The 12,299-nt window shown below is 38.8% G+C and overlaps 1 protein-coding gene and 1 long non-coding RNA gene across 4 annotated transcripts in view; one reads left to right on the forward strand and one right to left on the reverse strand.

The window, feature by feature from the left end:
- The window catches only part of KIF23 (kinesin family member 23), a 34,291-nt gene that overhangs the window by 15,400 nt on the left and 6,592 nt on the right, over window positions 1-12,299 (forward strand). For 2 of the 3 annotated variants that reach the window (XM_068554641.1, XM_068554661.1), the window contains exons 6-18: window positions 75-184; window positions 580-750; window positions 2,591-2,632; window positions 3,346-3,458; window positions 3,614-3,735; window positions 5,021-5,123; window positions 8,940-9,019; window positions 9,104-9,223; window positions 9,452-9,578; window positions 9,894-10,052; window positions 10,667-10,824; window positions 11,465-11,638; window positions 11,925-12,104. In XM_068554641.1, the coding sequence (XP_068410742.1) occupies window positions 75-184; window positions 580-750; window positions 2,591-2,632; window positions 3,346-3,458; window positions 3,614-3,735; window positions 5,021-5,123; window positions 8,940-9,019; window positions 9,104-9,223; window positions 9,452-9,578; window positions 9,894-10,052; window positions 10,667-10,824; window positions 11,465-11,638; window positions 11,925-12,104 (1,659 nt within the window). The remainder of the gene's footprint in view (window positions 1-74; window positions 185-579; window positions 751-2,590; window positions 2,633-3,345; window positions 3,459-3,613; window positions 3,736-5,020; window positions 5,124-8,939; window positions 9,020-9,103; window positions 9,224-9,451; window positions 9,579-9,893; window positions 10,053-10,666; window positions 10,825-11,464; window positions 11,639-11,924; window positions 12,105-12,299) is intronic. The other variant, XM_068554652.1, reaches the window with a different exon arrangement.
- Window positions 9,724-12,299, reverse strand: part of LOC137771388 (uncharacterized) — a 33,655-nt gene continuing 31,079 nt past the window's right edge. Inside the window, exon 3 of the long non-coding RNA XR_011075359.1 lies at window positions 9,724-10,015. This is a non-coding gene — a long non-coding RNA (uncharacterized lncRNA). The remainder of the gene's footprint in view (window positions 10,016-12,299) is intronic.

The following is a 12,299-nucleotide window of genomic DNA, read 5'->3' on the forward strand; positions in this document are numbered from 1 at the left end:
ATTTCTTAAATGTATTTCTTACTATTTAAGTCAAAGTCTAAAAATTATGGTCTGATTTTTGCCCCCACTTTAAGGTTTTTAAATCTAATGATAGGAATAGTATGGATATACAGTGTGAAGTTGATGCTTTATTAGAACGGCAGAAAAGAGAAGCCACGCCCAATCCAAAGACCCCCTCTAGCAAGTAAGTAATTACATTTGTAACACTGGCCTCATGGGAACCCTGTCCAGTGGTTTCCTCAGGCATAGGGAATGGTGAACAGAAGTGGAGAAGTTGGTCTGACAGTTGACTTTAGTGAGATCAAAGTTGAGGGATGTCCTTAAGTGAGTTTATTTGCTCAGATGTTCTGTTTGGTTCTGAGCACACTGCCCTTGAATCACTGTTTAGGGAAGGTGCCACTCTTGGTGAGAGAGGGTGTAAAAGCCTGTGTTGTATATCTGGGGAGATTTGGGAGAACTGTTGGCCCAACCATGAGTATGAATAAAGTTGCTCTGTGCATTCCTGCTTGTAATGGAGGTCATTTATTTCCTCACAGTGTGTAAGATGAGACTTTGGGGCTTTTTTTTTCTTTTTTTCAGACGACAAGTAGATCCAGAGTTTGCAGATATGATAAATGTACAAGAATTTTGCAAAGCAGAAGAGGTTGATGAAGATAGTGTCTACGGTGTATTTGTCTCTTATATTGAAATATATAATAATTACATATATGATCTATTGGAAGAGGTGCCATTTGATCCCATAAAGCCTAAGTAAGTAGTGGAGAGAGTCCCTTAGCTGCTTAACCTTGGTGAAGTCACTTCACATCAGTGAGGTTTAGTTTCCTCAGCTATAAATGGGGATAAAGCTTACTTTTGTTTTCAAAATGAAATGTAACTCATATATCATGCAGTTGGTGCTTGGTGAATAGTTCTGTATATTAACTAGATATGTAGCTGTATTAGGAAAACCACTGGGTTAAGGCATCTAAGGAGAATATTCACCTTAGACTTTACTTTTGAAAAACTCTTGGCCCTGGGCTGTATTTTTTTAACATCTTTATTGGAGTATAATTGTTTCACACTGTTGTGTTAGTTTCTGCTGTATAATGAAGTGAATCAGCTATATGTATACATATGTCCCCATATCCCCTCCCTCTTGCATCTCCCTCCCACCCTCCCTATTCCACCCCTCTAGGTGGTCACAAAGCACTGAGCTGATCTCCCGGTGCTATGCGGCTGCTTCCCACTAGCTATTTTACATTTGGTAGTGTATATATGTCAGTGCAACTCTCTTACTTCATCCCATCTTACACTTCCCCCTCCCCATGTCCTCAAGTCCATTCTCTGCGTCTGCGTCTTTATTCCTGTCCTGCCCTGAGGTTCTTCAGAGCCTTTTTTTTTTTTTTTAAGATTCCATATATATGTGTTAGCATACAGTATTTGTTTTTTTCTTTCTGACTTACTTCACTTTGTATGACAGACTCTAGGTCCATCCACCTCACTACAAATAACTCAACTTCATTTCTTTTTATGGCTGAGTAATATTCTACTGTATATATGTGGGCCCTGGGCTGTATTTTGACAAGGACCTTAATTGTATAAAGAAGTGTCCCTATAGATGTGCCCTGGGGCTACCTTTAAGAACCTGACACTTAATGTTGGGAGTTTGTAGCCTCTAATCTGTGTTCTGGTGATCCCCATAGAATGGAGCCTAAAGCTGTTGTCTGCACAATAGTCACAGACCTTCCATCACTGACCAATAAGAAGTGGCATCTGTGTTGTCATTCCACCAGAGTTAAAAGACTATTACTTAGATTTCCTTGGGTCTTGCCCTGCTGAGACTGAAGAGCAATTACAATCTGGCATCACAAACTACATTTGTGCCAGAGCTGACTCTGGAATCTCATGTCTAATAACGGTTATCTTGTTCCTTGATGGTTTTGTTCTTAAGCTAAATGCTTATCTTCAATGCTGTTTTTGTCAGGGCCTCTCAAGACAAATAATATGAAGACCTGTGTTGTATTACTTAACTTTTGTGTATATGACTCAGTGAATATTACTGGAGGAACAGCTAGATTTGGAAAACCATTAGACTGAGAACAGGTGTCTGTATATCCACTTTTATTTATATTAAACAATTTATAGACTAATTACTTTCCCATTTGTTTCAGAGTATCAGTTGTATGTACCCATTTTCCTAAACTTTTGTGATGTCATTCACTGCTACCAATCACTTTCATGTCTGCACATGTGCCAAGTTTCTGTTTGATTTGTTGCAAATGAGATTGTTTTCTAAGAAGTCTATCTTGGTTTTGTTATGTAAATGAAGACTGACAAATGTGACTATGCCTTGTAACCTTTCTGGTAACTCCTTGAATGAACTCACAGGGTGCTTATTTGGCAGTGAATTCAGATTTTATTTGTTAGGGTGGTGATTAACCTGCTTTTTTTGAGCTGGTTTAAGGTTTAGTTTTTAATACAATGAAGAAATATTAGAAGCAGAGGATTTTTAAGATACGACTCATTGTGACTGTCAGATACTCTGGACTGAACGTGTTGCTGTGAGATGGCTGCTATAGAAACAGTAACTTCTACCTTATTCCTTTGGTAGGTGGAATAGTTGCAGCACGCCCATGAGGAACACAGATTTTGTGTATGTGATGGTGCTCTTTTCTTAAGGAGAAGGGTGCAGTTATACTAGTGGTTGGCATCTGTGGCATGTTTGCATGTAGGTGGTTTTTCATTGGTACTGGGCCGGCTGCTACTTCTAAGCCCCTCCTTGGTCCCTGAGAAATCTGCCATTTGCTGAATAATGGTGGCTGCTAAATGTTTCTACCCCCACCATTCACAAGACTGAGGCCAAACAGGCAGCACCTTTCCCATCCTCAACCTACCTTAGACTAAAACTTGACCAGCCACTTTGAAAGGATTGCCACTCCTGGTATATACCAAACTCCTTCTGAATTTGTTTTTTGTTGACACTGAAGTCAGAACCAGCTCTATCTGTTGATCTTTTAAAATTAAGAAAATGCTAGATTTTGATGCTTAACCTGTGCATGTATGTGATGGTGCTATACTACTACTTTGATCTCTAGTTGTTTAGTAAGTGTTGTTTCATGTGCTTTGTTAGAACAAATTAGAGCAAAGCTTTTAAAACAAAATAGATTCCTGTTATCCTGTTATGTAACTAATCTTTTTACTACATATCCCTATTCTTATCCAAGTGTAATATGCTTCTGGAGTCTTGCTTAGGCTTATTCCCGTTATAAGAATGGATGTCATGTTGCCTGACATTTTAGTCCTTGTCTTAAGTTGCAATATCAGTATCTCATAATATAGGAAACTAATGTTTTTTCTTTCCCATAGACCTCCACAATCTAAGTTGCTTCGTGAAGATAAGAACCATAACATGTACGTTGCAGGATGTACAGAAGTAGAAGTGAAGTCTACTGAGGAGGCTTTTGAAGTTTTCTGGAGAGGTTAGAAGCAGAGCTAGAATTACAGATATATACAGTGATAAATAGAATCCTGCAAGTTGCTGCTCTCATTTGACAATACTTTTTGGTTTGGTAGAAAGTATGTACACTGAAATGACTCGGTAGAGATTTGATCAGTGATTTCTCTGTCACTGTAGGCCAGAAAAAGCGACGAATTGCTAACACACATTTGAATCATGAGTCCAGCCGTTCCCATAGCGTGTTCAACATTAAATTAGTTCAGGCTCCCTTGGATGCAGATGGAGACAATGTCTTACAGGTAAAGATTTAATGTGTGGAGTGTTTTCTTGTTCTGAATCCTTAATTTTGTGAGTCAGAGGTAAATCATGGAGGTTTCATTACACTGAATATTGCTCTAGAATTAATATATGTGTAGGTGATGACATTTAAAAAAAAATGTTCCATTAATTAGATAGTATAGTTTTGGGAAACTGGCTATTAAATCTTAGAACCTGGAATTTTGTTGTGAAAACGGTTTACAAATCTTTATAAATATCTAATAGAGGAGATAAAACAATGAATCATAACATATATTTTATTTTATCTCTGAAGACTCATTTTGTATGTAGAAATTCAGTTAATGGTTTTTAAATGTCAGCAGTTAACTTTCCAGGCTAGGTACAGTTCAGGAGTGGCCAATTCTAAATTGTTCTTCTCTTGGCTGATAGGCCAGTAGGGCCCCCCATCTGCTGATCACGCTTTACTGCTGGGCCTGTCATGCTACAAGGCTTATATCAATTAGTAACAGCATTTGAGCCTGAATATAGAAATCATTTAATAACTTTAAGCTATTAAAATGTAATTCCACTCAAAACATATTGTGAAATTGTGGTATATCATGAAGGTTTTCAGATAGCAGGAGTAGATGGTACAGCATGGTACTAAAGACCGCCAGGATTTGAATTCTGATTCCTCGGCATTTACTAGCTTGTCTCACCTAATTGTGATAAACTTGTAATGCTGTGAGGGTTAAAGGAGGCGAGGCATGTAAAGTTTTTAGTCCATTGCCTGGCTTACAGTCAGCACTTGATAAATGTTAGCTAGAAAATCCTTGTAAGTCAAGTCTCTATACACTTGCTTTCCATTGAATCACAGCTAATATTATAGTATCTCTTGACTTTCATTTCTTATAAGTTATTAGAGTATTATGAAATTATTAGACTGTAAAATTATCAAATATCTCATTATACAAATATTTAGCCTTGCTGTAGACTCACTATTTAGCAGACATTTATTGAGCTCCTGCTGAGTGCTAGGCACTGTGCAAGGTGCTGGAGATGAAGTGGTTAAAAGGTAGAATTCCTGTTCTTGTGGAGCTTACAGTATAATGTAGAAGACCAGACAATGGGCAAGTAATGTCATGAGGATATTTATCATATGCTTTTAGCAAACTCTTCCCCCAAAACATGTATTCTTCGCCCCTACTATACATTTTGTATTGTGCAAACATTGTATTCATAAGACTTAATTTGATTTGAATATATTTAAAGAACACTGTAAACCAGTTATAACTTATGTTACTGGCATTATAATCTTCCCTTCAGGAAAAAGAACAAATCACTATTAGCCAGCTGTCCTTGGTAGATCTTGCTGGAAGTGAAAGAACCAACCGGACAAAAGCAGAAGGGAACAGGTTACGTGAAGCTGGTGAGCAAAGCATAGTACTTACTTATTGCTACAACTTTCAAAAACTTGCCATGCCAGTTTATCGTCACTTATTGATAGGTGGTTTATGCATAACTATCTTCAATTTGACTAAAAAATTAGAGGCTAAGTGACCAGTGCTTTTTCTTTAGTTATGCTGGTTTGGTATTGATCTATTACAACACATTGATTTCTTTAAGAATGAGGAAAACTGAGTAAAATAAATATAAAATAGGTTATATTCATATTGAAAGTGTCTACTATATCTATGGCTGGCGTGTCAGTACTGGGTCCATTAAATTAAGTGATCGAATAGTTACTCCAACATTCAAAGTGGTAAAGATTGGCTTCTGGAGATAGGAAAAATCTTTGAATACAAAAGCCAGTTGAAAGGAAATCTGTGTGTGTGTTTTTCTCTTTTAATCTTTCATTCAGTACAGCCATTCATGTTATGTTTTATGGTAATAACATTTATGGAGTACCTACTGTGTTACAGGAGTTGAACACAGATATAAAGGATGGCACCCTGCCCTAGAGAGCCCATCTAGTACAAGAGAGGCAGGTAACTAGAGTGTCTCAGTAGAGTATGAAGGAGGAGAGCACAAGGTGCTGTGGGAGTTACAGAGCAGGGCTGCTCCATCCGTTCTGGGGCTGTGTGTGAGAGGGGGGCTTTGGGGAAGAAAGTGTGGAGTTGACACTTAAACTGAGGCGTGAGCTCTCTGAAGGAGGATAGAATTAAAGGCATCATTCCTGAGAGAACGTGGCAGGGTCATGGTAGCTGAAGTGTAGGGTGTGGATTTGTGAACCGTGACCACTGAGGCAGGAGGGCAAGGCAAGGTCATTAAGACCCTTGACTATCATATTAGAAAGTCTGAATTTTTTCTTGAAGGAATAATGGTGACTACCAATTATTAAGGGGCTAGTGTGTGTCATAGTATCTACTATACGTGGGCTTGATTTCTTGATTGTGACTTTTCAGGATTGTATCATACCCAGTTTTCAGATTGGAAGAGGTTAAGTAATTTTCCCAAGGTTAGAGCCTGGTTCAAACCCAGGTTGGCTGAACTTTCAAAACCTGTATCTTTCTGCTGTTACACAGTCAATGAAGGATTACTTTTAGAAAGACCATTTCCCCAGTGTAGCAGATTAATTTACCAGAGGCACGTCTAGAGAGATGAAAAGCAGTCAGGAGCCTTTTGCAGTAATTCAGATGAGCCATCGTGTCACCTGGAGGCAAAGGTCAGCCAAAACTAAGAGCTAGTTCGGAAGTAGGCCCATCTGGATGTGGAGAGGAAGGAAGAGAAGAGGGTAAATCAAGGAAGATCTTGATGGAGGAGAAGTAGCCTGAGGTGCAGGTATGGGCAGTTAAGAGTTTTGTGTTGGATATATTCCATTTATTCAAGTGTAGGTGCCTAGTAATTGGATGCAGAGAAGTACGTGGATTTGGAAGGAAAGAGATTTGACTTGAGGTTTATAGGTTTAGGTTTTGCCAATAAAAGCATGATTTAAGCAATGGGGAAGATAAGATTATTCATGGAAAACAAAGAGGAACAAACTGAGGGCAGGGCCTTGAGGACAACAAGTCCTTGAGATGATTAATTTAGAGAGACTGGGAAGGAGAGAGTCGGGGGGTAGCTAGGTGACTTGAAGGGAGTATGGAATGACTAACCACACACACACACTTTATACACATCTTTATAAGAAGACAGCGCATCCGGAATCCAGATCACAAGAGGAAGGATTAACCTTGATGGGAAAAGAGGTCTAGCTGGATTGGGAGGAAAGTAGAAACCTGAGGGTTCTGATGCTTTGGGGAGAAAACCAGAAAGGACTATCAGTGTTGATATGGATGGGGAACAGGTGTGACATGGTTAGGGAGTGAGAACTAGAAGAAGAGGATATTGTGCCTGGGGCATAGTTTAGCCTCAGGTTTCTAGATGTGCTGCAGTTCTGAGTGACAAGGTTCAGGGCATGGTTACAGTGGTAAAGAGAGAAAGATTACTGGACTTGAGGAGGCTGGGGCTCTCTGATGGCAGGTCAGAGTGACCTTCCTCTTAGATCCTGAAGTTGACCCAGGAGCTGGCATGTATGGGGCACATTTATTTGAAGGCAGCAGTAAGGAACTAGGAAAATGTTGCTGGCCTCCCTCTACTCACCATCCTTTTAAAATGTCAGGCTTTAGAAAACAAGCAACTTTTATTCACAAGACTACAGGGCTGCAGGGGAAGCACCACCCTTCTGGGAAATAAAAGTAAGGTTGCAGGGCTTTGCACCATGGGATGGGGTGAAGCTTGTGGACACTACTCAGAATGATATTTTAGAATGTATAACATAAAATACAGGACTAAAAAGGAAACCAATTAGACTGAAATGTGTTTTTTAAAGTATTCTTAAAACCTCTGTCATAATTTATGTGCTTTATTAAGGCCTTAAATAAAATCCCAACAGCATGTCTAATAACTGCATAATTTCAAAGTATCTTGAGATCAGCAATAAACCATAGTGTTATAAAAGTATCTGTGACTTCTACTGATTAAAAATCACAGGTGGCACTACTACCACCACTGTAGGTTTTTGGCCTACATTCATAATGGAAGGAATAGTTAAATTTCAGAGATCAGTAGAAATAAAGATATAATTTATTTCCCATCCATGCATGCAGACTCCCTGAAGTGTACCCATGGACAACACGGACCCCAGATTAGGAACCCCTGGCATTAGGGAAAGAGGTGAATGGATCATTCTGTGAGAGGCCTGAGGATGAGGGAAGTCTGTTAACAGGAATATCGATTTTGGAGACACAATGGAAGAAAAGGAGGAAAGGCAGTGGGAGTTGGGGTCAAGAAAGATAAAGCACGCATCATGGAATATCACGGAGGTGCAGATGAGCTCTGTGGTTTTTTGGTTTTGTTTTTGTTTTTTTAATTTTTATTTATTTATTTTTGGATGTGCTGGGTCTTCATTGCTGCGTGCGGGTTTTCTCTAGTTGTGGCTCCCGGGCTCTAGAGTGCAGGCTCAGTAGTTGTGGCGCACAGGCTTAGTTGCTCCACGGCATGTGGGATCTTCCTGGACCAGGGCTCGAACCCGTGTCCTCTGCACTGGCAGGCAGATTCTTAACCACTGCGCCACCAGGGAAGCCCAAGCTCTGTGTTTTGAGAGGTGGCTAAGAATGAAAGCATGGTGGAGTCAGCTGACCTTAAGGTTTCAGGATGAAAAAATTCTCAGGTACTTCTGGGGTCTATGCAGGTGAGCTCTCCTGTATTGTTGGCTTGATAGGTCTGTCAGACTTGCCTTGACTCAGAAATTCAAACGAGTGGCCAGGACTAACAAGTATGCTGCCTAAGAAACCCTTGTTTAGATATTGAGGGAACAGATTTAGTTGGCTCTTAAGACACTTGACTGGTAGAAACAGGAGCTCCTCCTGGTGCAGGGGAGACTTCAGTGTCTGGATGGAGCCAACTGTAGCCTGAAATGGTCATGCTTTAGAGAAAATAGTTTCTTATGAGGATATTAAACATCTGTATCTAATATACTCTTTCACATCACAGTATTTAAGATTTGGAAGAAACTTTATGGGTCATGAAGCATAATGCTGCATTCAGTGGAGGGTCTTTATGATAGAGTCCCTGAAGGACGGTACTCACCCTCTCCTGCAACACTGCCAGATATGGACAGCTCTTTAAGTTGAGCCACTAAAATCTGTCATTTGTAATTTCCATCTACTAGTTCTATGAAGCAGGGATTTCATAGGCAAACAGACCACACTCTAGCTACTCAATTGTTGTCTTCAAATGTCTTCTGTGTACATTTTTCTGTCAGGTAACATTAATCAGTCACTAATGACGCTAAGAACATGTATGGAGGTCCTGAGAGAGAACCAAACGTATGGAACTAACAAGGTAAGCAGCAGCCTTTGGACATTTGTATAGTTTTGTTTGTGTGCATTTTCTGCCTTATGTATTTGGATTTGAATATATTTATAGATGGTTCCATATCGAGATTCAAAGTTAACCCATCTGTTCAAGAACTACTTTGACGGGGAAGGGAAAGTACGCCTGATCGTGTGTGTGAATCCAAAGGCCGAAGATTATGAAGAAAGCTTGGTAATTTTAATGCCTTTATAGAGTTTGACTTTCTATAGAGAAAACAACCATTTGGATGTGAAAAATAACATTTTGAACATTTTTTAAACTGATACAGAACCATTAGTTACAGAAGTGAACTAATGACCAATCTATTACCGTTTGTTTCATTTACTAATTTCTTTAGAAAGACTTGGATATGCTTATTTGTTTAAAAAAAAAACAAACCCCATTTATTTTGTGTCTTAGCAAGTCATGAGATTTGCAGAAGTGACCCAAGAAGTTGAAGTAGCAAGACCAACAGACAAGGCAATATGTGGTTTAACGCCGGGAAGGCGATACAGAAACCAGGCCCGGGGAGGTCCTGTTGGAGACGGTATGAGCTGCTATGTCATTTGCCCACCGATGAGTCTCTGTCTCTCTCTTTTTAAAAAAATCTGTTTCACATAAGAAAACTGTTTACTTCCTTTCCCCTCGAAAAACAAGTGCAAAAAAAAATCTGAACCAAAGTATAAGTGACATTTCTTTTATTCATTTTTCCTTCTTTATAACACATTTTTAAGGAAGTATTATGACAGCCCAACAAGGTACAATGTTAACTGGACTGGGGCTCTTACCACAGTGTTAAAACTTGTTTGAATGACATTTTTTCCTGTGTAAGTAACTTTTTACTTTTAATAACTCAATACAGAACTGCTGGTTTCAGAAGTGGTTTTGCAGAGTTTTCCACCTCTGCCATCCTGCGAAATTCTGGATATCAATGACGAGCGGACTCTCCCCAGGCTGGTTGAAGCACTCGAGAAACGACATCACCTGCGACAAATGATGATTGATGAGTTTCACAAACAGTGTAAGGGCAAAACTGCAGTCATTTTAACACCAGAAATTTGCAGGGAATTCAGTTCTATGTTGGGATAGAATCTGCAAGGAAGGGTTATTTTGTCTCTGAACTTAGTAGTCCCCAAGGCATCATTTTATATTCCAAGAAAGTAAAGCAAAAGAGAAAAGTGAGTATGAATTTCTCCCTTTCAAAAATCAACAGTGATGATCAAAGGGATAACAGCTACTTTTTCGTTCCTACTAGTTACTTATTTGCAAGGCATTTAACATGTATTACATCATAATAACTATCTTTGAGAAAATCACTTAATCCTTTATTTCTAGTTTCCATCTGCAAAATGGGGATTGTAATTGCTCCTACCTCAGAGGGTGCTGTAAGGATAAATGAGATAATGTATGAAAATCATGTAGGACAGGAACAGCTTGGTACATAGTAAGTGCTCAGTGAATGTACTTACACTTATCATCTTCATAAGAAAAATGTGAGATAAGTGGTATTTAAATCCCCATTTTGAAATGAGGAAATGTGCTCAGAAAAAAATAACTTGCCCACATCACATAAAAGTTGATTTCATTGGTTATTTTCGAATCGGAGTAAACTTGGCCTGCATGCTCTTGTTTCAGCTATTACTTTTAAAGCTTTGTTGCAAGAATTTGACAATGCTGTTTTAAATAAAGAAAATTACGTTCAAGGAAAACTAAATGAAAAAGAAAAGGTGATCTCAGGACAGAAATCGGAAATTGAACGACTGGAGAAGAAAAACAAAACTTTAGAATACAAGGTTGGTATTATAATGGATGTATATTTAGCACTGGTCTCTGACTTAGCCGTTCTGCTAGACTGGCCTGCAGCTGCTGCTTACTGGGAGTTATCATTTGGTTATTTACTAATCTTCATCCCATCCCCAAAAAGAGGAAATATGAGTGAAAAGCATAAAAGGGGTAATACACTCTTTAATTTTATGAGATAGACTTTAGCAATCGAAGAGAATGTTCTACAGTTTAGCGTTGATTATAGCTTGCTTTTTGATTGATTTACTACTGTGTAATGTTTGTTCTCTCATTTACTGAGGATCATTTAGGGGGTACACATTCATTCTAGAGAGAAGCTAATCTCACCCAATATAGTGTTCTCTATTCTGAAAGTAGCCTAAAAATTAAATTTTAGGCCTTAATTTTCAGGAAAAGTAATTTTTACATGAAATCAGTTATAACTTCATCTTTCAGTGAGGAACTTGTGTAAAAGTTCTCATTTCTAGGAATGGAGGTGGGAATTCAGATGAAATTTTAGAAGGAAACGCTTTCTCCATGATTTTTCTTTCCGTAACTATGCTTGCATAAGAAGATTATGAGAGAGATTATTTTAAAGCTACTTGAAATGTTTACATACCAAATGCTGAACATAATGGGCTACTTTCCCAGGTTGAGATTTTAGAGAAAACAACGACTATCTATGAAGAAGATAAGCGCCATCTGCAACAGGAGCTGGAAACCCAGAATCAGAAACTTCAGCGACAGTTTTCTGACAAGCGCAGACTAGAAGCCAGGCTGCAAGGCATGGTGACAGAAACAACCATGAAGTGGGAGAAAGAATGCGTGAGTGTCATTCACACAGTGCTCATGTCAGGGATGATTCACCTCTAATTGTAGCATTCTGAATCACTTGTACTTGGGGTAGGGTTTTAGTGGTGGTGGCCACAGCAGCCCCTATTCAGGTCCTCTTCCTTCCTTCCTCTGCCCTTACAAGTCACAACAAATTAATAAGCATTATGAAGAACTGGAGAACTGTCATCTTTAGGAAGTAAAGTGTTCAGGTAAACTGGTGCACTGGTTTGCTAGAACTGAATTAATTAGAATATTTATCGCCATACATAATCTTCAGGAGCGTCGAGTGGCAGCCAAACAGCTGGAGATGCAAAATAAACTCTGGGTGAAAGATGAAAAACTGAAACAACTGAAGGCTATCGTTATTGAACCCAAAACTGAAAGGCCAGAGAGACCCTCTCGGGAGCGCGATCGAGAAAAAGCTACTCAAAGATCTGTTTCTCCATCACCAGTACCTGTAAGTTATTTGTAGTTGTATAGTAACTTAGTAGTACTAGAGAAAGTTTGTTCAGATTAGGTGACTATTTCTGTGAGAATCAATTTTTTGTTTTATATTATTGTATTTCTCAAATTTCTATTTACAAATATTTTAAAATTTAGTATAAACACAAATTTAGTATAAAAGTTAGTAATTTAGTACAAAAATTATCAT

The sequence above is a fragment of the Eschrichtius robustus genome, chromosome 1 (genome assembly GCF_028021215.1).
Source record: "Eschrichtius robustus isolate mEscRob2 chromosome 1, mEscRob2.pri, whole genome shotgun sequence".
NCBI classification, from domain to species: domain Eukaryota; kingdom Metazoa; phylum Chordata; class Mammalia; order Artiodactyla; family Eschrichtiidae; genus Eschrichtius; species Eschrichtius robustus.